The sequence below is a fragment of the Vidua macroura genome, chromosome 24 (assembly GCF_024509145.1).
Source record: "Vidua macroura isolate BioBank_ID:100142 chromosome 24, ASM2450914v1, whole genome shotgun sequence".
NCBI lineage: Eukaryota > Metazoa > Chordata > Aves > Passeriformes > Viduidae > Vidua > Vidua macroura.
In genome coordinates this window covers 1301740-1325967 of record NC_071594.1, presented here as the reverse complement: position 1 = coordinate 1325967, position 24228 = coordinate 1301740, and the positions used below count along the sequence as shown (strand labels likewise).

The 24228-nt window shown below is 54.6% G+C and overlaps 1 protein-coding gene across 1 annotated transcript in view; it reads right to left on the bottom strand.

Annotated features, from left to right (window-relative positions):
- Window positions 1-484: 484 nt before the first annotated feature.
- The window catches only part of MYBPH (myosin binding protein H), a 26333-nt gene continuing 2589 nt past the window's right edge, over window positions 485-24228 (bottom strand). The window contains exons 2-12 of the mRNA XM_053998349.1: window positions 10789-11313; window positions 10435-10569; window positions 8480-8647; window positions 6024-6112; window positions 4893-5088; window positions 4422-4561; window positions 4118-4277; window positions 3231-3367; window positions 2629-2815; window positions 966-1007; window positions 485-683 (exon numbers count right to left, since the gene is read on the bottom strand). Of these exons, the coding sequence (XP_053854324.1) occupies window positions 997-1007; window positions 2629-2815; window positions 3231-3367; window positions 4118-4277; window positions 4422-4561; window positions 4893-5088; window positions 6024-6112; window positions 8480-8647; window positions 10435-10569; window positions 10789-11134 (1569 nt within the window). The 5' untranslated portion in view covers window positions 11135-11313 and the 3' untranslated portion in view covers window positions 485-683; window positions 966-996. The remainder of the gene's footprint in view (window positions 684-965; window positions 1008-2628; window positions 2816-3230; window positions 3368-4117; window positions 4278-4421; window positions 4562-4892; window positions 5089-6023; window positions 6113-8479; window positions 8648-10434; window positions 10570-10788; window positions 11314-24228) is intronic.

Genomic DNA, 24228 nt, shown 5'->3' with positions numbered 1-24228 from the left:
TCAAGTGATAACTCACCCTGCACATGAGCCACCAGCTCACAGGGACAAGTGCCCTCCTCTGGATAACACATCAACACATCCTGTACCCACCATGGGGAGGTGGCAGTTCCTGGCTGGATCACTGCCTCACTGGTGTGGATAAAACAACTGTGCTTCAATAAAGAAGCACTAACATGCTGCAACACTGATGTGGCATTTCTTTTTCCCCAGCCAGAATCATTCCCCTGCTCCAGAAGGAAATCTTTCTGCATTCTCTTTCTCCTTGTTGGGCTCCTTTTGGTTCAGTAATCTCTCTATGTGTTTCACAAAGCTGGTCCTTCCTTTCCAAGCTGAAAACCCATCTCCTCCACCCTTGGTTGGGTGGGATCCTACATGACCCCAACAGCAGCCCTGGCACCTCTCCACAAGCCCCCACCCAAGCCAACCCCACAATAAGCAGGACAGAGGGCTTTGGTGGCTTTTATTAGGACCAAAGCCCCTCAGCTGGGTTTGTTTTATTGTCACAGCTAATGACAGGTTCAGAGAGGGCCATGCCATGGCAGGCTGAGGTGCAGCCCCCAAAGCACTGCCAGGGAGGGGCAGCACAGCAGGCAGCAGAGACCATGGCCAGGGGCATCAGCACCTGCCCCGCTGCTGCCTGGCACCTGCGGGATCCACCTGGGAAAAGGAGCGAGATCCGAGTCCTGCAAGGGCACCAAGAGAGCCCTGGTCAGGGGTGGGTGGGAAGCACGTCCCTGCCACAGCTCTAATGCAAGACAAACCCAGCCACATTTACAGCCCTCCCTCCACCTTGCCAAGGGACAGGCTTCCCTCAGGTTCATCATCCCATCCCACCCATGCATCTCCAGCCATGGGACAAGGAAGACCTGAGCAGGTCACAAAGGCTAATCCAGGACACTCAGCCCACTCCAGCCCCCTGAAGTGATCCACCTTCCCTCCATCCTGGTGCCCCATCCCAGACCTACCTTGCTCTTTGTCTTGTCCTCCGATCTGTCCTCACTTGGGCACTGTAGGAGAGCACAGGAGACAAAAACCCCTTGAACTCCTCTTGTCTTACTCCCCTTTTGACTCCCAAAAGTGCTGTGTGCTCACCCCAATGTGCACTTGCACATCCCAATCCTGCACACCCCATCCCTGTACACACCTACTCCAAGCAATCCCACACTCCACCATCACTGCCTGCTCCTGGCCAGTGTCCCCTGAGATCCCAGCCTGGGTGACTCCCAGGTGCTCTGTGTCCCCAGCTCATCCTCCTTGGCCAACTGGGCTGATCCCCCAGCATGGGCAGCAGGGCAGGGGGGATTCTGCCCCTGTGCTCAGGTGAGACCCCACCTGCAGAGCTGCCTCCAGCCCTGGGGTTCCAGCACAGCAAGGATGTGGAGCTGCTGGAGTGAGCCCAGAGGAGGCCATGGAGCTGCTCCAAGGTCTGAAGCCCCTCTGCTCTGGAGCCAGGCTGGGAGAGCTGGGGGTGTTCATGTGGAGAAGGGAAGGCTCTGGGGAAGACCTCAGAGCCCCTTCCAGTGCCTAAAGGGGCTCCAGGAGAGCTGGAGAGGGACTTTGGACAAGGATCTGGAGTGACAGAACAAGGGGAATGGCTTCCTATTGCCAAACAGCAGAGATAGATGGGGTATGGGGAAGAAATTGTTCCCTGTTGAGGGTGGGGAGGTCCTGACACAGGTTACCCAGAGAAGCTGTGGCTGCTCCTGGATCCCTGGAAATGTCCAAGGCCAGGCTGGATGGAGCTTGAGCAATCTGGGATAGTGGAAGGTGTTCCTGCTCATGGCAGGGGGTGGGATTGGGTGAGCTTTGAGATCCCTTTCCACCCAGACCATTGTTCTGTTGAGAGCCCCTGCACAGCTGCACTGAGGATGTGCCTGTGGGGCCACGGGACTGGGGCAGCTGGGTCAGCACTCCTGGAGGGTCCAGCAGCAGCTCCCACAAAGCTGAGCACTGACCCTGTACCATGTACCCCATCCCACACCAACAGCCCCTAGAGCTTCCACAGGGACTGGGGTGCTGGGGTTGCCAGATTGGAACCCTGCCTGCATGGGAAGTGGGGCAGAGCTTGTCTGGGGGTAGCAGTGTGCTTGGAAGCCACAGGAGGGGAAATATAAGGACACCTGGCCAGCACAGGAACACGCAGAGGGTGTGTGGGCATTGATCCTCCCATGGGCCAAGGAGGGGCTGTGGGAGCAACACGGGGCAGGTCTGCTCTGGATGCTCTGCTGAGTCAGGGAAATGTGAGTGGGAAGCATGGGTAGGATGCTAAGACCTAAATCAGAGCAGCCCAGATGCAGGGGAGGAGGTTCACACACACCCCCCCATGCCTAGGACAAGAGCAGGGGCAGCCAGTGCTGGGCCAGGCCTCTAGCAGCTCCTCTGGCTCTGCCATTTCTGGTTTCCTCCCCATTTTTTTCCCCATGAATAAGGAAAAGTGATTTCGAGATGCTTCAAGACCATAAACCCAAGAAGCCCAAAGGTGCAGCTCCACAGGGCTGCCCAGTGTCCTCAGACTCCCTCACAACCAGGATCAACACAAAACAGGGACAAACCTCAGCACTGGGAAAGTGGGACCTGGAAAAGGCAGGCAAGGGTTCCTGCTGCTCCTTCCCCATAAGCCATTCTCACCTTTCACATCCAGTCTGCAGTCTACTGAAGCTTCCCCCAGGGGGTTCACAGCCTTGCAGGTGTAGACACCCCCGTCAAAAGGGCCAGGCTTGCGGATTTCCAGGGAGCACACACCCTGATCAATCAATGCTATGTATTTGGGATCTTCCCGGATCTCCATCTGATTTTTCAACCAGATGATTTTGGGCTGAAAGTTTAAAGCAGGGAGAGAAATGAGAAATCTAATTGTCCCCAAAATGCAGCCACCTCTCTCTGCCTTTGCCTTGGCCCTGCCCAAAGCTTGTGGCCACGGTGGGATTCACAGTCAGAAGTATTTTGAAGATCCAAATCTCCCATTTGTGAGCACTAAGCACTGCTCTACCCTTCCTCCCCCAGCACAGAGGAAGCAGGACATGACTTGATTTAAGACCAGTCACTCATCTCCATGCAGAAACACCCCAAATGTGCCACAGTTTGACTCAGAGGGCAGCTTCAGCCCCTTAACCTCAGCCAACCCTAATCCAACAGCACCAACCATGTCCCATACACCTCCAGCCACCCTGCAAAAAACCCCACTGGTGTCCCCAGGCCAAGGTTATACTGTCCATGGAGGAGCCACTGACCTGGGGGAAGCCCCGGACGGAGCAGAAGAGGTGAGTGCTGTAGCCCCGTGTAGTCGTTCGGTCTGTCAGGGGCTGTGTGAACTTTGGAGGCTCCATCATGTCCCGCTGGGGGATCTTCTCTGGCTGGTAAGTGGTTTCTAAGGAAATAATTAATTCTAGCTGAGGCAGACCTCAGGCTCCCAGGCTGACCAACACAGGAATTCAGCACAAGCTACCCCAAACCACTTCTGTTCCCTCTTGCAAGAAGCCAGATGTCACCTGGCCTGACCCAAGGACCTGGCCCTCAGTTCAGAGCAGCCCTGTTTCCTCAACCAATCATGACATGGTAGTGCCCAGGCCCTGCAAGGAACAGGGGGATGCTAACCCCACTGTGACACATCCTGTGTGCAGCAGGTCAGACCCAGGCCAGGCACACTCTGAACCTCCCAGTCCATCCCCAAATCTCATCCGCAGAAATAAGAGTTGTAGGGAAGCTCTGCAGATGGCAGAGACTCTAGGTCACTGTGTGCTACCAGGGAGCAGGACAGAAAGAGATGGAGGGAGAGCAGGGCTGGTTGGAGATTTGGCCCTGAGCTGTGGGCACAAAGCCAAGGCTGTTCTGCCCCTTCCCAGCTCCTGCTTCCATCTCATCCCAGGGATGTCCATGCCTTGGTTCCTCTCAGGGGGCTGACCATGGCACAAGCTTTCCCCAGAGGAGAAATGAGGTGCAGAGAGGGGGCAGGGGACCTCTGGACCCTGGGGGTGCTCAGCCTCACCCCTGCTGGTCTTGTCCTGGGGACCAGCCCAGCAGCATCAACACAGCTCCAAGGAAGCCCCAGGGGCCCACTGGTCAGGACCACTCTTGGATACCACCCTCCCCAGCCCCTCAGCCAGGGACATGTCCCCACTTGTCTTCTCGATGTAGGCCACCCCAGAGGCTACAGCAGCGCTGTCGCTGAGCCCACAGATGTTCTCGGAGAACACTCGGAAGGAGTAGGTGTTGCCAATGATGAGGTCGGAGATGGTGCAGCTGGTGCGGGTGCAGCGCTCCAGCACCGTGAACCATTTCTGGAAGGAAAAAAAGGAGGAAAAAAGAGAGCAGTGAGGAATGACAGGCTGTGACAAGGATGGAGAAGGCGTGGGGTGGGGCAGGGAGTGCACCAGTCCCTCTCCCATCAGGGCATCACCAGCAGCAGGAGTGCCCAGGCTCACCCCACTCTTCTTGTCTGACTTCTGCACCCTGTAGCCCTTGATCTCAGAGTTCCCATTGTCCGCAGGGGGGGTCCACTCCAGGGCCACATTAAAGCCCCATACATCCACCAGCTTCAGGTTCTGGGGAGGGCTGGGTGGCTCTGCAAACACAAACGCCCTCAGGGTGACATCCCAGTTTGCTCCCCCCCCCCATTCTGTACCTTGACCATCCCTTGACTTTGCTTTTAATCTCTTCTCACCCTGATGCAGCACACAAAGGATGAGAAGCTGTGAGGGGCAAGGCTAGCAGAAACTCTGCATCCCCAACCAGAGAAGTTCACATGCATGATCCTGTTGAGGATCCCACTGGAACAGGGACTCCAGAGCCCCTTGCCTTGTTGCTCATCTCATCCCACCCAAAACAAGACCTACCCAACTAAGGAGGAGAAATGAGCCCCAGAGTGATCCTGGAGGGTCCCATCCTCAGCTTACCAACCACCTGAATGTCCAGGGTAGCCTTGTCCTCGGCTCCGTTGATCTGCACGGTGAGCTCGTACTTGCCCGAGTCGCCGCGCTGGGCCTGGCGGATGTAGAAGATGGTGTCCCGAGCCGTGTTGCGGATGTTGATGCGGTTGGTGTCCAGGGGCTGCCCTCCCTTGGTCCAGCTCACCTCGGGCTGCGGCTTTCCCTGGAGCAAAAGGCAGGTCAGGAGCCACTTGGGCACATGGTCCCAGCAGGTCCTGCTGGGAAGGATGGGTGGCAGAGCCACCCCGCTGTGTCCAGCGAGTGCCACGTCTCCCATCCAGTAGCCCCTGGAAAAGAAGCTACAGCTGATTCCTGTCAGAGTCACTAATGGGAAGCCATCAGGCTCCAGGGATGAGGTAGGAACATGCTGGCTCCCCAAGGTCCTCATATGGAGCAAGCCCAGCTGTACTTGCCAGGGCACAGCTGTGCTCTCATGGCCCAGGTGCTGAGCCCAGGCTCCAGCTTAGCACAAGGGCTTGAACTCAGCATACAGGGAAAATTCATGTCTGGAGCACAGCCAGCACAGAGTCCAAACTGTCTGTGAGACATGGCATGCACAAGCCCCTCAGCTCAGGGACCTCTCACTCCCTCTGCTTGCCCAACACGGTTCAGAGCCAGCTGCCACGGTGGAGATGCTCTGGTGATGTCCCAGACATGATGAGAGAGATAGCTGAGGAAACGACCTCCAGGCTAGCCCACCAGTGTCAGCATTGCTCCACCATCACACAGCCCTGGGGCTGCTCTCCTCCAAAGGCAGCTGGTCCCTTCTAGGGACCCCAGGGCTGTGCTGTGGGGTCCCAAGGCATGTGGCCAGATCCTGGCCAGGAGCATGAGCTGAACTGGACTTATCATCTGAGCCAGTCCATATCCTGATGTGTTTGGGGTTGTCCCACTGCAGCATCATCAACAAAGATGTAGCAGGGGGAAAATGGGATCTGGGCAGGAAGAGGAGAGAGATTCCCACCCCATCACCCACCCTTGGCCCATAAGACACAGCCACCAGGCCAAGTCAGAGCACAGCTGGACCCATAAGCTAACCTGCAGGAGGTAATCTGGAGTGAAATGCTCAGCGGATGAAAGCCCAAATCACCCACGTACCTGAAAGGGGATCATGATGTTCACAGCATCCCCCACACGCCTGATGTAAGTCTCCCGCAGGTGCCGAGGCATGCGGATCTTCGGGAGCTCTGGGGACGGAATTCACATTGGGAGACAAGGAACTCCCATTCTTCAGCTGGCTGACCCTCCCCATACACACCCCTGCTTGGCCACCAAGAAAATGCACCTTCTCCCTCTCATCTCCTGGACAGTTCTGCTCCCCTGCAGGGCTGTGCTGGCCTATCCCATTGCCTGCACCCCGGAGTGATAGCCATCCCTGAGATCCCAAGTCACAACCCAAGGGCAGCATTCTGATGGATCATTCACCCCTCTTCATTACTGCCCGCCACGGAGACAGCCTGGCCTCAACCAGAAGAGCCACAACTTATATTGTAACAAGGCAGGGAACAGCATCTTCCAGTTGGGAAATGTTTCTCCCCCTGACTTTCCGGAGGCACACAGCCCAGCTTTCAGCAAGGACAAGGCTTGACCTCCACCTTCCCTGTGCAGTCCAGGCCTCTGAGACACCAAGGAGGTGCCTGGTGATACCAGAGTCGTGGAAGCCTAAGGCTCATGACAAAGGCAAACATCCCCAAGGAAACATAACAAAGACAAGCAAAATCCCCACTGGATAATGTTCATGGAGCATGTCCCCTTCCCAGGGTGGAACAGAAGCTGTACAACTCTGCTGGCTCAGTGATACCCAGGGATCCCTCTGGAGCCCCTCGTGAAGGAGCTGGGAGTCTGTGCCCGGGTTAAATGTGCACGAGCTTAACCCTGGGGAGAGGGCCTGGCCAGAATAAGCCAGGCCTGAGCCAAACAGCTGTGAGGGCTGGGCAGGGAGGCCCGGCAGTCCCAGCTGGCCCTCCCTGACAGCTGAGACGCTCCCTGCTCTGCTCGTGCTGTGATTCCTGCAGGGATCCATCCCCTGTGCTGCCACTTGGGCTCATCAGTCTCAGCAGGGCAGGGAAACCGGAGCTCGGGGAGGAATGTTAATTCATAGACGTTTTCCCCAGCTCTCCAGTGCCTCTCTCAGAGGGACTGGGCTGGCCAAGGTCAGTGGCCCCCCAGTGACAAAGTGCCATGGTGAGGAAGGCCTTTTTTCCTGCCCTTGTTCCCTGCAAACTGTGACTCCCATACTGATCCTTCATCTGGTTTCTCCTTGTCTCTCTCCACCTCTCAAGCCCACTCATCCCACCTGTTGTTAATGCTGTCCCATTGCTGCTATTTAAAATCCCCTGGGGTGCTATAAATGAACTGATGAGATGAACAAAATGCAGGCCTAGAGAAAATGTGAAGGCCAGAAGGCAACAGATGGGGAGGGGAGGAGAAGGGAGAAGAGAAAGGAGAAGGGAAGGGAAGAGGGAAGGGAAGGGGAAGGGGAAGGGGAAGGGGAAGGGGAAGGGAAAGGGAAAGGGAAAGGGAAAGGGAAAGGGAAAGGGAAAGGGAAAGGGAAAGGGAAAGGGAAAGGGAAAGGGAAAGGGAAAGGGAAAGGGAAAGGGAAATGAAGGAGCAAGACCCAGTAGATCAAGTTGTGTGGGGGTCTCTCAGCGTTTTGGGTTTTACACCTGTACATGTGCCTGGGACAAAGCTCAGGCAGCAGGTACAGGGCGTAAAAAGCACAAGCTGTGCATTTGGCATCTCATGCCAGTCCCTCACACCCCAATTTTCCCAGTTCTATGAGGTTTGGTGGGATGGTTTTGAGATCTGAGGTGAACAGGAGCAGCCACCACCCCAAAGCCAAATTCACCTCCTCTGAGCACACTGAGAAGATGGACCCTGCAGGACCCTTTCCATGGGCTGATAGTCTTCTCCAAGCCTTTTCCTACGAAAAGCTGGTGGTTCCTGGAATAACTTTTGTTAGTATTACTATTTTTAAGCAGCTGAAAAATCTGATGTGTTGAATAACAAGAAAACTTGAGCATTAATAATTCCTCCTAGAGGGAAAATGACTCCGTATTTGCTGTTTGGCGAGTGCAAACAGGCCCTGCCCTCCTGCATCAGGCTCTGCACACTGGCAGCACCCCGAGAGGAATCTGAGTCTTGCTAAGCATGGGAGCAACTCATTCATTAGCGAGTTCAGCATGATTAAAGTTCCCATGCTCCAGACAACCAGCTCTTGACTTCCCTGAGCTAAATAAACAAAGCTGTCCAATGTGTGCTGTGGCATATTCAGGATATGACACCGCCAAGGGGAGGAGAAGTGCTCAGGGGGAGGTGGATTCTGAGCTCTTGCCATTAAATGGGAATGTGCCTCTGCCTTTTGAGTCCTTCACCCCCAGATTTTCAACATCAGCAAGATTGGAGAGGTCAGGAAACTTGTGCCAAGGGAATTGGACACAGTCACTGAGAATAATATCTGTCAAAGGCTGGATGGGACCTGTGAGAGGCTGCTCATGCTGCAGGGATAGACAGAGATTTCACACAGAAATGGTGCCCTCAGGAGCAGTACTCACGGAGGATCTCCCTGATGAGCACTGGCTGCTCCAGAGTGGCCGGGACGCTGGTTCCGCTGGCACTGACAGCTGTCACCCGCACGTGGATCTTGTCCCCGGAGCTGAGGTTTGGGACGGTGTAGCGGGTGGAAAGAAAAGGCTCCTGGTTCACAGTTTTCCAGTCTGAACCTGCAACAGACCCAGCACAGCACTTTGGATGTGCCATGGATAGACAGACACACCCTGAGCAGCAGGATCAAGGCCCAGAAGGTGAGACCCAGAGCCAAAGAATCCTTTCCTTGGAAATGGGGAAGGATTTGGGGCACCAGCAGAAAAAGGAACTTTGGTGGGGAGGCTGGCCATCCCTGCCAAGGAGTGTGGGGTATGAAGTGCTGGCAGGAGCTCAGCACTGGAGCGTGAGGACATTTGGAAGCAAGAAAAGGCATCGGGCCAGAGAACATCCCTGCTGACCAGGTGCATTTCTGAAACGAAAGATCCCTGGAGCTCCCTGCCAGCCACTCTGCTCCTCTCACTGCCCCAGGACAACACTGCGGCTCACCAAGGCCTCCACAAACCCCTCCACACTGAGCAAGGTCTGCTTAGGACCTGCCCCTGGCCGGATAGACCTCTCCAAGTGTTCTTCCTGCTTGTAAGGGATGTCTCAAACTCAACCTGGAGCCCAGCTCTCCCCCAGCCCCAGCTAACCTGGTTTTACCATGTGCCAAACCTCTCAAGATGTTTCTCACTTAGAAAATAAACTGCCCCAGTCCCCCAGGGAGTGGGTGTGCCAGGTGGGCAATGAGAGTGACCCACATATGCCAGGGTGTGCCAACCTCCATGTGCACCTTCAGAACAAGAAGGTTTTCTTGTCAGTGCCATTGGAACAGCCAAATCCCACCAGATCCTCTTTCCCTTCACCACTGGCATTGCTCGAATCAGCCCTCACTCAAATCTCACAATATTTTAGCCAACTGGAGTCTTATACCAGCCCAAATACAGCAGTCCTGTGGCCCCTGGGTGATGACAGAGGGACTGGAGTTCTCCTGTCCTCCAGCAGACCCAAAGCAAGCCAGACTGAGCCCTTAGGGTGGCTGTCAGACAGATCCCTCCAGGAATGGCTGCATCTTTCCTTGTCCCATGCAAGGGCCTCCTCACGCATCCCACCCAGTCGTGGTAACCTCTCCACCTGCAGCCCAGCAATGGAAGCTTCCCACAGCCAAGAATGTGTCCATCATGTGTGTCACAAGCTAAACAACTGAGGATCAAGTTCCCTGAGGTCCATGGGCCATCTGGGTCTCCCAAACCACTCCAGCCCAGCCTCCCCTTGCAGATCCCCCCAGCCACACAGACCCTTCACTCTCACCCCAAAGCCCAGCAGAGCTTCGAGAGTGCCCAAAACACAAACCTCATCCACTCGCCTCATTCCACCTCCCAGCAATACAACTGGACAACCATGGACAATTGCTGGACAGCTGCTGCCACCTCCCAGCCCACCTCCATCCACCACAGCCACCTTCCTTCCAGACAGAATCAAGTCTGCTGATACATGCCCAGGACCCTTCCCTTCCTCATCCTCCCATTTTATCCCCATTCCTTCCATGCTTCATTTTAAGCAAACATGGGAGGGTTGAACTTTTTCCTCCTGTTTTCTTGAAATACCATCCCATCCCCGAGTCTCTGCAGATCTGGAGTTCATCAGAGACCATCCCCAGAGGTTGTTGGTCTCTGCTCCCCCCTAGAGCTAGACACAGCAGTGACTCTAAACCTGCTCCAAGCCCCTTCTAAAGCCATCACTACTGTCTGAAGGCAATGGGATTCCCTGTTCCTTCGTGGAAAAGAAATAACCATTCACGTTTGGGCAAAGAAAGGGAATTATTGCTGGGGGAAATGCTCTGCTGGGTTCCATCCAGCTCCATCCCATCCCACAGCCGTGTACCATCTCTCCATGCTCGCGAAGCAGGAAAGACCAAACCTACTTCCATCTTTGCAGATCTCCACCACATATCCATCCAGGCTTGCCCGGCCCGTCTGCTCCGGGGCTTTCCAGGTCAGCGTGAATGAGTTTTCACTCACTTCTTCCACAGCCAAGGACAAGGGGCAGCTGGGTGGCTCTGTAACAAACCCACAGTGGTGACGGCAGGGCTCGAGTACCGGGGCTCTTGGAGGGCAATCACTCAACCTCCAGGTCTGTCTTCAGTCCACCTAATCCCCAGCCCTATCCCACTGCAAAAATATCCTTGATGACTTCATCCTCCCATCCCTTCTCCCCGGCACATGGCCTCTACAAGCCTTACTTATGTCCCCTCCCCACTCCAGTGTTCCCCACTCACCTTCCTTTGGTTTCTCCGGTTTAGGTTCAGGGGCTGGGGCTGGGGGTTCAGCTGGGGGAGCTGGGGAACCTTCTGCAGGCACTGGAGTCGCTTCTGCTTCAGCTTCCGTGGGGATGGGAGCAGGTTCATCTGTGGGGGCTGGGGGCTGCTCCGGGGGATGCTCAGGGGCTGGGGGCTCTTCAGTAGCTGGGACTGGGGCTGGGGCTGCTTCTTCCTTTGGGGCTGCTCCTTCCTTCGGGGCTGCTTCTTCCTTCGGGGCTGCTCCTTCCTTCGGGGCTGGCCCTGCCTTTTTCTTGGCCGCTGCTGGAGCTGGTTTTTTGGCTGGAGGTGCAGTTTTGCCGGTCATTGCTGGCAAGGGGATGTTCTGGGGTCTCTGCTCCGGGGTCTCTGCTCTGTTTTGATGTTCCTGCTCCAGACAAAAGATCTCTCCTCTGGATCTGGGGTCTGGCCTCTGAGGTTGGGGTCCTGGCTCAGGACCAGCGGTCTCCACTCAGGACCAATGGTCTCTGCTCCAGGACGGCTGTGCTGGGAGGGGGGAACCAGGTCACTGAGCCAGAACAGGGGCTGGGTGACTTTTATAGGCTTTGGCTGGCACTTGTCACCTCCCTGCAAACCAATCTGCCTGCGCAGGCGGGACTGCCAGGAATAGCCACCCAGGACCTGCACATTCAGCAGCCCCAGCTGCCCCCTCCTATGGGATGGCAGCACATGGGCCCGGCCCCCCCAGCGGCCCCCTTGGGCTCACTCAGGACTGGGTAGGCCAGGGCCAGGTCACCTTTCTTTGGGGACATGGCTCCTGTCCCCAGCACCAGCACCCCTCTGGCTAAGGGCTTCCCCCCTCCACTGCCACCTCCTCAGCCATCCACTCCCTCCCAGTCCCCACAGATTCTCCCTGAACCCTCTCATCCCCCTTGCCTTCCTTAGCCCCTGCATTAACATCAGACTCGCCCCCCCAAGCCCTCTCTGTTAATCCTGCATTGACCCCCCCCAACCCATCTGCTGCCCCTCAGATCCTCCCACAGTCCCTGTGACCCCCGACCCCTCTGGTTCCTCTGTCCTTCTTCAGCCTCATACCTAATTCCACTGGGTTGGAAGAGGTTGGAAGACAACCTTTGAGTCACCTGGACCAACCCAGCTGCCCATACCCCTAACCCACATTTCTGGGGAAGATAAATCACTCCCCAGCCCCATGCCACGTTCTCCAGCCTTTGTTCTGCTCAATCAACCATCCTTGTCCATGGAGACAAGGTGTGTCATGTCACCCCAGAACTCGTGACCAGTCACCCTACTGTTACCCCCAAACTCAGATTCACCCCAAATCCCCCTAGTGACCCAGGAAAGCCCCATTAATTCTCTGGGTCATAAACCACCGAACCTCTCCTTGCTCCTGTTCCCTTCCTTGCCCTTATGCTGTGCATGAGACACTACTAGAAGTGTCTCTGTATCCCTAACCTTCCTGCAATTAGAGTTGAAAGAGTGTTTTTCCCATTTTCCAGCTAATTCCCTGTGTCCAGGGATGCTGCTCTGAAGTAGCCAAGCAAGCCTTGCTCTCCTGGGTGCTGGTCCACGGACTCACAGTTCTGTGGTCCCCAGGAAACATCTCCAGACATGGACGTCAGGGTCAAGAGGCATCTCTGAGACAGCCAGAGCATGAGGCATGTTCCCTGCCAGGGCCAGATCATCCCAGCTTTGCTAACAAGGGGCTGGCTTTCCAGGTGGGGGGAGCTGTGGTCACCCAGGAATGGGAGGGAGAGAAAGAAGAGCAAGCCCCATTGGCCAGGCTGGTCTTTAAATGCATGGTGACATCCCAAAAAAGAGCCTGAGGGGTGCACCCCAGCTGGAGCAGCATGACTCTTCTGCTCCAGGAGGGATATTTTTTTGTCTTCTGGTTATTTGGCAGCAGGACAAAGCCAGGATATCTTGAGATAATGTTGGTGCCTCAGGGAGGTCTGTTTGCCCCAAACTATGTGATAACCCAGATGTTCCTTGATTATTCCCCAATGAGGAGGAATATGAGTAATGAAAGTTCCACATTACCCAAAATCCCCTTGGAATGCCTGAGAGATGAGATCCTTGAGGCAGGAGAGAGTGATATGGGGCTCCCAGGCATTTGTGCTGCCTGCATTGATGGGTACTGGCAGTTCCTTTTCTGCCCAGAGCACCTTGGAGTGGTTCAAAATTGCCAAGTTGGTCATGAACTAGAAAATTCCTAGCAACTGCTCTAGCCAGAGAGAGGACAAGTCCTGCTGCCCAGCACAGCAAGGAAGGGCTGGAGAGGTTTCTCCATACCTTGGCCCACCAGGATTTCATTATGCCTTGGATGATCTTGGCCCCCTCCTTGACTCCTCCACTTGACCCCTCCACATGGGCCATGCCTTGATGACTCTTTCCATCAGCTCACAGGTGGCCAGTTCCAGACTCCCACAAACATCTGCTCAGGCATCTTCCCTGTATCTTTCTCAATCACAGTGTCTAATCTAAAAAAACCCACTTCACTGCAAAAAAAAAGGGCTTGTTTTGATTACATGTTACGAGAAGCAATTTAAAGAGCTCAGAAAGAAAAATAAATCAATACCAAAAATCCAGTTCATAGGGAAATGAGCACTCAGATTTCTCTCTAATTTCAATTTGGGGGAATGCAGCTGAAAATTAAATACTTTCCTCAGGAAAAATAAAGAACATCAATGCAATAATTTCACTTGAAGTTCTCAATTTGAAAGAAACTTGGGGTCTGTCAACCTGCTCCATGACGTTTGGATGCTTTTGCTCTGTTGACTCAGGGGGTGTCTAACAGGTTACAAGCAGATGAATCAAAGTGGTTTATCACCCACTCTTATCTGGGCCACATTACTAGAGTTTAATGGCATCTTGTTTATTCACATGTTGGGCAAGTGCTGGGTGTTGAGCAAACCCCAGCAGGGAAACACTGAGGAGCTGCTGCTGTGGATGGCAAAGGCACCACAGGAGGTTCTCTCAGTTCAAAGGGTTTCCCACAGGCTCCAGAGGTGGGAGTCGACCTTTCCTTATCCACCACGATGGCTTCACTTGTGGATTCACAATGGGGATGGAGAAACTGCTGCCAGGAGGTGGTTTCACCTCAGGACAGGAGTGGGCTACCCCAGCCCCCAGTATTGGGTGAGGGAGCTCAAATTACTCTGGTGATGGAAATGAAAATCACACAGAGGGGGCTGTTCCTGCAGACAGCTGGGAGGGTTGAATATTAAAAATTTAGTGATAATTTAAATATCAGCACATTTTGCCTGAAACTCTAAGTATTTCAGGATTTAGCTGAAATACAGGTTATCCATGTTTTCCAATGAAAAAAAAAATCTCTTCCAACAAAAACTGGTACTTTTATAAATTGGTTTTGACCCACATTTCCAGCCCACTGAGTCACTGATACATTTCCTTACTTATTTTCCAAGTGAGTATAGGTCTAAATATAGGAAATATCATTTATGCCGGAAAGGATCTGATCCTCCTCATGCCACTGTTATTCCAAATCCCCCTGATGATGCAGCACAGCGGTCGATCATTTTCCAGCTGTGGTTGTTTGACAGGATCCCATTGCAAAGAGTTGAATTTGTTCCCCCAAAACATCAGATCAGCCCAACCACGCAGACTCCCAGCTCAGGAAACCAGAGACCTTGCCAGATGGAATGGGGGAAGCCTCGGGGATACCTTCCCCACTATGACAGCTGATGTGTCGATGCAGGGAGATAGAAGATGCCTCCGACAGCTGGGGCAAATCATGGAGGCTTCCAGAGATTAGGACCATCCCCTAAATAGGCTCCAGGGTTAGACAGGAGGTGGTGAGACCTTCCCACTTGCACATTGTAAAGCAAAGGGAAGATGCCAAAGGCCTGGAATAAACAAGGAGCTTGTCATGTAGAAAGGGCTCCCTGGAGCTGTCACATCTTCTGTGCTCGTCCCCTCCTGTCCCTGTCCCCATGAACATCTCTGGAGGTCCTGGTGGGCTCTTTTCTCCCCAGCAAGACTGTGAAAGCAGCGGGTGGATGTCACACCATGGGCATGGCATCATCGAGTCCTTGGCACAGCCATGGGTGGCAGAGGATAGAGTGCCAGTGGATCAGAATGGGTGTCCACAAGGAGAGCCACCCAGAGCCTGTATCAGGGGATAGCCGGGACTGACAGGGTCCCCACTGCCAACCCCAGTGAGCTAAATTCAAAGTCACCCAACAGGACAGAGAAGGAACCATGCCCATGTCCCCCAACCCTGCACACATCGTGTGGACTGTGAGTCCATGGGAGACATCAGAGAAGGCCAGAAAAATGCCTAAATCCTCTGAATTTCAGCAGAAAGGAGGTGTTCAAGCCCCTTCAGGGACGCAGTTGCTGGTGGTTATTGGAGCTGATTCCTGTGTGGGTCTGTGCCCTCCTTTCAACTGCTGTTCCTGCCTTTGCTTGTCCCCTTTCCAGGGTTAATTCAGATCTCCAGAAAACCAGGGAGCTCATCTGTAAAGCACACAGTGCTCAACCACAAATGCCAGCAGGGTGTTTAGGTAGGCAGGCCCAGTGCCCTACCTGCCACCTCCCATATCCCACATCCCTGCTCCTGGCTCCAGCTCCGGCTCCCAGCAGCATTTCCAGCCTTGCTGTCACTGTGATATTCACAGAGCACTGAGTCAAGCAGCAGGGGCAGGCAGCAGGTGGGCTGGGACCAGGCTAGATTTCCATTTGTCTGTCACACACAAGTGGATACTTACTTCATCCCAAAGCAATGACTGCAGGCAGGGGGTCCAGGCCTGAGCTGGAACACGGCCCAAGTTCCTCTCCCAAAGCCCCCCAGGAAAGGGCCTGTCTAGGTGTTACCCTGGGAAAAGAATTTTAAGCAACTGTTGCTTTAAAATATCCTTGTCTGGTCCAGAAAAGTCAACCAGGTAATAAAGAGACATCAACAGGAGCATCTCTGAGGTGCTGAGGGGCATTTCTTGCCTGATGGACATCCTTTGGTGGGCACTGGTACAGGGTTCTAACAGCCACTGGCTCCAGAGGTGTCCCTATCTCTGGGTGCAGCCCAGCTCACCCCAGCAGCACTCAGCAGCACCAGTTTGATTCACTGACTCTCCAGGAACCCTTTCTTCAGGGTAAAAGTTGTTCAGCCCTGACACAAGCTGCCCAGGGCAGTGGTGGAGTCCCCAGCCCTGGAAGGGTTCAAAAGCCATGTGGATGTGGCAGCTGAGGACATGGGCCAGTGGTGGCCTTGGCAGTGCTGGGTTAAGGGTTGGACTCGATGACCTTAAGGGTCTTTTCCAACCTAACTGATTGTCTAATTCCATGATCAGTCAGGGTTCACTCACCTCCAGGTCCCCCAACATCAGCTCATGGAGCAGCAGGGGCGATGCCCACACCTGCACTCTCCCTGCTGGGATCAGGAGCTCCCAGATGCAGGCAGGGGATGCAAACACCCAAAACCACCTTTTGGGCTGTTATTTTGGGGCTGTAATGGGATCATTCTCCTCCAAGATGGATGGGGTAGAAAAATAGGAAAACCCATGCAGAGATGTCCTGATTTTGCCCCGTGACTTGCTGGGAGCTGAGCCAGGGAGCTCCATGTTCCCTCCAGCCTGCAACAGCACTGCAGTGGAAAAACCATCACAGAGAGGCATCAGCTGCTGCCCACAGCCAAAATGGTTTCCCCAGGGCCACCTGTGGGACCACCACAATTACAGTCACAGTACGAGGGGACAGCACAGCCTGAGCAGGAGGTGCAGGGCAGGAGCTCCAGGGCAGTGACCTGCAGCAGCTGCACCCAGGGCCAGCTGGGCCTGAGCGTGCCGGGCCAGCAGGAACCCTCACGCACCTTGGCACCACAGCTGCCACCTGCAGTGTGCCCAGGAGCAATGCCAGTCCTGGGACTCTGCTCTGCCTGGGGTGGGTTTTTTCCAGCCCTGCCCTACTTCTGTGGCTGCCAGCAGGAGCTCACCTAGGACAGAGAGCCTGCAGGGACAGGGCTGTGTCAGCCCCGGCCTCTTCAGTCTGCCCAGAGTCACCTCTACCAAGGCTTGGGGACAGCAGCTGGAGATGCCAATAAGGCTCTGTCACCACCTGCCCTGGCTGGCCCTGCCCTGTGTGAGGGAGAAGCTGCAATTAGCAGCTCAGGTTTTCCTTCGTCATTAAGACTCAGAGCTCAGGAAGGCCTGAATTGTTTCAAAGCCCCTTTGCTGGTTTATTCTGAGCATTTGTATCCAGGGACCAGAGCCATACCAGCTGTTTCTCCCCCCTGAGCAAGGAGCTGGGAGGCTCTGCAGGAGAATGGGGAGGGAACAGCTCAGCCCCAGGCCCCGCCAGCACCAAGGGCAAATTTCAGTATGGATTAGGACCAGTGGGGAACTCAGTGTTTGCTCTGCACAAAGACAGGCACCACTTCTCAGAGCCTGCTTTGCTCCTCTCCTCGCCTGCAGTCCCAGGCAGGACCAGGCACTGCCACTCCCCAGGAGGGTGTCCAGCTCTGCCCTAAGGACTTTGAGAGACTGAAACCCCTGCCAGGGTGCACCATGACATTGGCCAGTAACAACCCAGAGTTAGACACTCATTTGACCTTCAGCATCTCCTTCATCAGGTCCCTATTCCTCCATCAAGGACTTAAGGCCACCTTGAATGTCTTCAAGGTCATTGCTCCTACCTAGTCCCTCTTGTAGGACCAACATTGGTGTTTCTACTTCCCCTCCCAGCTCTTCCCATATTTTCTCACACCCAACACCTCCTTTCCTTGCCTTACATGCTTTCACTGGCATCCTCACCTTCCCTGTGCTCTCCTCATCCCCTCCTCCCCCCGCTCCCTTAACCCACTCCTGGTCCCTGCAGGACTCTGCCAAGCTCCATCCTGGAGCATCCCTGTTCAGCTGAGAGCAGGTAGGACCAGCAGGATGTCCTGCAGCCAGACCGGCCCCAGCCCTGGGGACACTGCTGGTATTGGGACCAGCCATGTCTCAGATGGGGCAGTGATATCCCAAGGAAGTCCTTGCACCTTGCCATGTCTAAGGTGTTTGGGAAAGGCTGCACCTTCCCAGGATTCTTGGAAGCAAATGGGATCTGCTCCCTTGTTGGGACAGCATGTCTTGGGCCCACCCCACAACCCTCTCTAACCCAAAGACCTTTATTTGAGAACTTCCCTACTGTTTCACAGAATTACAGAATAATGAGGTTGGAAGAGACCTCTAAGGTCATCAAGTCCAACCTATGCCTTAACACCTCAACTAAACTATAGCACCAAGTGCCACATCCAATCTTTTTCTAAACACATCCAGAGATGGTGATTCTACCACCTCCCTGGGAAGACAATTCCAGTACTTTATTATTCTTTTGGTGAATTTTTTTTTCCTAATATCCAAACTGTACCTTTCCTGACCTAGCTTGAGACTGTGTCCTCTGGTTCTGTCTGGTGAAAGAGACCAACCCCACCTGTCTACAACCTCCCTTCAGGAAGTTGTAGGGAGTGATAAGGTCACCCATGAGTCTCCTTTTCTTCAGGCTAAACAACCCCAGCTCCCTCAGTCGTTTCTCACAGGGTTTGTATTCCAAGCCCCTCACCGGCCTCATTGCCTCCTCTGGACGCACTCAAGCGTCTCAACATCCTTCCCAAACTGAGGGGCCAGAACTGGACACAGCACTCAGGGTGCCAAATGCTCACCAGTGCCGAGTACAGGGGAAGAATGACCTCCCTGCTCCTGCTGGTCACACAACTCCTAATGCAGGCCAGGATGCCATTCTTGGCCACCAGGGCACACTGCTGGCTCACGTTCAGCCGCCTGTTGACCAGCACCCCCAGGTCCCTTTCTGCCTGGGCACTGTCCCCAGCCTATAGCAGTGCAGGGGGTTATTGTGGCCAAAGTGCAGGACTGGGCACTTGGACTTATTAAACTTCATCCTGTTGGACTCTGCCCATCCATGCAACCATTCCAGGTCTCCCTGCAGAGCCCTCCTACCTTCCAATAGATCAACACAAGCTCCCAGCTTAGTGCCGTCTGCAAATTTACTCATGAAGGACTCAATGCCCTCATCCATGTTGTCTACAAAAATATTGAATAGAACTGGCCCCAGCACAGAGCCCTGAGGGACACCCCTGGTGACTGTCCCCAGCTGGATGCAGCACTGCTCACCACCAGCCGGCCATCCAGCCAGTTCTGAACCCAGCACAGAGTGCTCCTGTCCCAGCCGTGGGCTGCAGCTTTTCCAGGAGTGTGCTGTGGGAGACAGTGACAAAGGCCTTGCTGAAGTCTAAATAGACAACATCCACAGCCTGTTTCCCCCTCCCAGGAAAGTTTGCTGGGTCGGAGGGGCTATGAGAGGGTTTGGAGCATCCCCAAATCCCAGTGACTTCCACCAGGTCCCAGTAAACTGGGAATGCACGCCAGTTTGGGTTGTCCAACAGGTCCCAGCTGCATCCTTTCCCTACCGCCACCAGGGAGCATCATGGGGATATTCAATCCCACTGTCCCTGTGCTGGGTGCCGCCAAAATCCTCCAGATAGTGAAATCCTCCCAGCCAAGCTTTGGAAATGCCTGGTCCTTGGAGTCCCTGGTATACCCAGAGCCAGCTGTGGCCCAGCCCTGTTCTAGATGCAGGGGCTTGCACCCAGGAGCTGCTCCCTGCCCTGATCAGCACAGCCTGACAGGCCCGTGCCATCCCTGGGGCAAGCATTTCCCCAAAACACCTCCAGTGCAGCTGGGCCTAGACATGGTACTCAGAGAACAATAGGGGCTTGATCTGTTGATCCAATAATCTGCAAAGAAACAGCCATGGAAGATGCTACAATCTCATCCTCCTTGTCCATGAGCAGGTCAGTGCCAAAGGGACACTTGGATATTTGCAGGAAAAGGCCAAAACCTCCAGCTGGACATGACCAAGGACAGTGAGAGCCAGGGGTGAAGCTGGAGGTGGCATTGGCTCTTACCCATCTCCTGGGGGTTAGGAGGTGGCAGAGACCCCAAGGGATCCAGAGACAAGAGGAAGATATGGGGGGGTCTTCTACCTCCCAAGTGCAGACTCTTAAGAAGGAGGAGAAATTCTCAGTCACACAAAATCTGAGAGCAGCCCTGGGAGGAGAGCTTGGGTTGTTGGTGCTCAGTGTGCCCCAGCTGTGTGTGCTGGGTCTCAGAAACCTCCCAAGCCAACTGGGCTGATCCTCCAGTGTGGGCAGCAGGGCAGGGGGGATTCTGCCCCTGTGCTCAGGTGAGACCCCACTTGCAGAGCTGCCTCCAGCCCTGGGGTTCCAGCACAGCAAGGAGCTGGAACTGCTGGAGCAATTCCAAGGAAGGCCACGGAGCTGTTCCAAGGTCTGGAGCCCCTCTGCTCTGGAGCCAGGTTGTGAGAGCTGGGGGTGTTCACCTGGAGAAGAGGGGGCTCTGGAAAGAACCCTAGAGCCCCTTCCAGTGCCTAAAGGGGCTCCAGGAGAGCTGGAGAGGGACTTGGGACAAGGATCTGGAGGGACAGGACAAGGGGAATGGCTTCCCACTGCCAGAGGGCAGGGATAGGTGGGATATTGAGAAAGAATAGGGATTCCACCTGTGAGGGTGGTGAGGACCTGGCCCATGTTACCCAGAGAACCTGTTGCTGCTCCATCCCTGGAAGTGTCCAAGGCCAGTTTGGACATGGCTTGGAGCAACCTGGGATAGTGGAAGGTATCACTGCCTATGGCAGGGGGTGGGAATGGGATGAGCTTTGAGGTCTCTTCCCTCTCAAACTAGTCTGGGATTCCACAGCACAGTGAGCAAGGTGCAGGGACCCACCCCTTGCTCTGTGACACAGCTGACATGCCGAGGGAGCCCATCCTTTTTGCAGGCTGGAAATGCCCTGGGATCCCACTGGGCAGTGGTGGCTGGAGGTGTCATTCCTGCCCAGTACCTGTAAAGCCCTTGGGATCTCTTGGGGTGCTCTAATATTGCAAGAATGCCAAACGACGTGCAGGGCTGTCACCCGCCCCGGCTGGCACTGAAGGTGAGAAGCTGATTTATTTTCACAACCTGCAAAGCCCTGGGGAGGTGGACATGGCCAGGCTCGGCACCAGAGATGGCTTGTTTCTGTCCCTGGAACTGTGACTTCAAAGTAAAGCATTGGGACTCTCCAAAAGTTCACATCTTCCTGCAAGTCAGGCCATGACCCAGTCCCATCCCACCACCTGCACAAGGAAAAACACCTTTGCTGGTCCCTTTTTTAATGCTGCTTGTGGCCGTGGTCAGCTCTTCTCATGGGGTGCAGGAGAAGCTGTGCTGTCCTTTTGCACCCCAGCACAGCAACCAGGAGGGATGGGGGGGGGACAAGGAGGGAGCTGCCAGGACCAGTTATCTGATCCCAGCAGCTCCAGTGTAAACTTAGCATGGCCTTTAGGAAAGTACTTGCTGTGGCAAAACACGCAGTAAATCACTGCTCTGAGTGCCAACAATATTTTGAGATTAGCAAATCTTAAAGCTCACTTTAGGGTCGTGGGTTGGAGCCCTGCCAGTGTAACCAGGGGGGGGTCTTCCTCACCTCACACCCTCCAGCTCCCAGGGATTGCACCAAGCTGCAAATCCTTGCTTTTTGAAGAAGATGGGATAAAGTCCAGGGTCAGCAGTGGATGTGGGGTCCTACAACCCACTCCTGTGGATTCTCACCCTTTGCCTTTTCCCTTTCAGACTACCTTGGAAAATCCCAAATTTCTTCCCTTATTTTGTCAAACAAACCCAGCTCCCATTAGCTGCCCCGACCCTTTCCAGCATCATCCTGTGTTCCCTGGGACAAGTCACCGTGATCTCCAGCACCATCGCCCTACTCCTCCCTCCCCAGTGTCCCCAGGGCTCCCAGCACCCCAGCACTGCTTCAGGGTAAGAAGTGCCCAGGATTTAAAAGCCACATAGGAGGTGGGACCCTGGTGCTTCCAGACATACCACAAATTGTCCAAGCTCAGCTGAGGGCTCATTCTGCCTGTGAGACAAAAAGAAGGGAGAAGCCCTTGGAACTGAGCAGGAAAAGGGGCATCAAGTACTTGGGAGCCCCAACGAGGTGCATTCCAATGGAAAATCACCACAGGCTTTGCATCCTGCAGGAAATTGACCCCTGAAACACCTTCCCAATGAAAAAAATATTCTGGAGATGGCATTTTAACCCAGGATAAATCACTGGGTCATCACTGGAGGTCCTAGGGAAATCCCAGGCTATCCCTGAGAGTTCTGTGGCTCGACCCTTTCCAGGCCATTTTGTAATTTGGATGCAGCTGTATGTGTTGAGAATGCCATGGAGGAAACCACTTCAACCCAGAGCAGTATTCCATCAAAGTTCTGGAGGAATGTGGGACTGAAATCCCGATTGCTGCTGTTCTTCCATCCACGCTGTTTGAGTGAACACCCTGATTTATTTCAGGCTTAGAGCTCCTGTCACTGAGTTCTCAAAAAGATTTGTGTTGGCCACAGGTCATTCCTGTTTGTATCAGAGAGAGCAGAAAAAGTTGCTTGTCAGAAGGACCTTGCCAGTGTAGCTGAGCTTCTGTTCCTTGTGGAAATATTACAGAATAAAAAGCTGCCAAGGTCAAGTGCAACAGCAACACAGGCTGATATTAAAAATAATGTTCCTGCTTATTGGCATTGTGGGACAGCTCCCACCTGTGATGCTGTATGGAATTGTCCCCAGAGTGCAGGGAAAATAATTCAGCAAAAGCAGCACAGAGCTGTGTTAGGGAAGGGCCAGGCTGGATATCAGGAAAGGTTCTTCCCCCAGAGGGTGCCCAGGCTCCCCAGGGAATGGGCACAGCCCCGAGGCTGCCAGAGCTCCAGGAGTGTTTGGACAGCGCTCTCAGGGGCACACAGGGTGGGATTGTTGGGGTGTCTGTGCAGGGCTGGGGTTGGAGTGGATGGTCCCTGAGAGTGCCTCCCAACTCAGGGGTTCCTGTGATTCTGTGATCTGTGGTTGCCCATGTGCCAACAGCAATGCCAGCCCAGCTGGAAGCCTGTAAGCTGAGATGTCCACTGGCCAGAAAACAGCCTTGGAGCACTTGCCCTGCACTGTATTTGCAGAGGGGCTGCAGCCCAGCATGAGCCTTCCCTGCCCACCCAGCACTGTGCAAGCCCCTCTGCCCAACACCACGCCCATGAAATTCCAAAGGTGGATTGAAATATTTGGGGTTAAAACCATGAGGTGCAAGGCAAAGTGGCCAGATTGTCCTTGTTTTCCAGTGCCTGGGAGCTTTGGAGCCTCCACTGCAATCACCATGGAAAAATTGGGCCCAAATCTTTTTCCATGCAAAAATGGGCCATTTTTGGGTGTGTGACTTTGACATGGGGGTCTCTGCACCCCCACAATTGTAACATGGAGGGCTTTGGGCAGATAAGGGAAGTGCCTTACTAAGAATTGTGATTTTGGTGTACTGTGAGGGCTGACATCTCTTTTCCTTGCCCAGTCTTTGTTCCTGGTCGTGGCTTGAAGTGTCCCAGCTGAGGCCCCAGCAGGTCCCTCTGCACCCACAGGGAAGAAGAGCTGGCAGAGGATGTTCCATGGCACCCCGTTTTGGGGTGCTGGAAGGGACCATGGAGCACGGAATAGGGCAGAGAGCTAAGCATCTGTGGCAGGAACAATGCAAACGAGTGTGCTGAGCCCACACATCCTCAGTCCGAGCACAAACGTCCCGGGAACCAGAAAACCGGGGGGAAAGGTCCCCTCTCGCAGAGAGATTTCTTTGCTCTAATGCCGCCATCCAGTGGGAGAAACTCCCTGACACGGGAAAGGCTGGAAAAGAGGGCATTGGGTTCCCCGCCATCCTCGGGCTGCCCTCGGTGGCCTCCCGGCCAGGGATGCTGTGACTTCACTCCATCCTCCGTTCCTAAGCCCCGATCCCAGCCTGGGTGCAAAATGGAAACAGCTCACGCGGCACCTGAGCTCCTCCGGCTCCCAGAGAGGGGACGGGGAAGGAAGGAAGATGCACCGGGGTCAGGCGAGGGCTGCAAGCCCAGAGGAGGAGGAGGAAGCTGAGGTGCAAGCAAGGTCCCAGCGATGAGGCCACCCCGGTCCCAGGGCGATGCGGGGCACGCTCCCAACGCTCCCCTCCCGCTCCCGCGGGATATTTGCAGTCTGAGCGCACCGTGCCTGCAGAAAGCCGAATTTCAGCGCGTATTCAGCAGCACCGGGACTTCAAGGAGGGAAAAGCAGCCAAACACAAAACTCTCTGGGGTTGCTCAGGGAAGCGAAATGACTTTGGCAGCGGCGACAGAGCAGCGCGACGGCGAGCGGGGGAAGCGCGGTGGCCAGCGGCCCCCAGGATCCCACAATGCGCCCGTTTGTTGTCCCCATGGGCGGCCGGATTCCCGCAGAAAGGAACTTTCAGTGGAAATATTCAAAAGTTCAACCTCTCTCAGCAACGCAAGGTTTGCTGGATTGTGCAATGGCACAAAGGGACAGTGTTTCCTCAGGAGCGGGAGGTTCTGTGGCTGGAACACGGCACTTTTACTC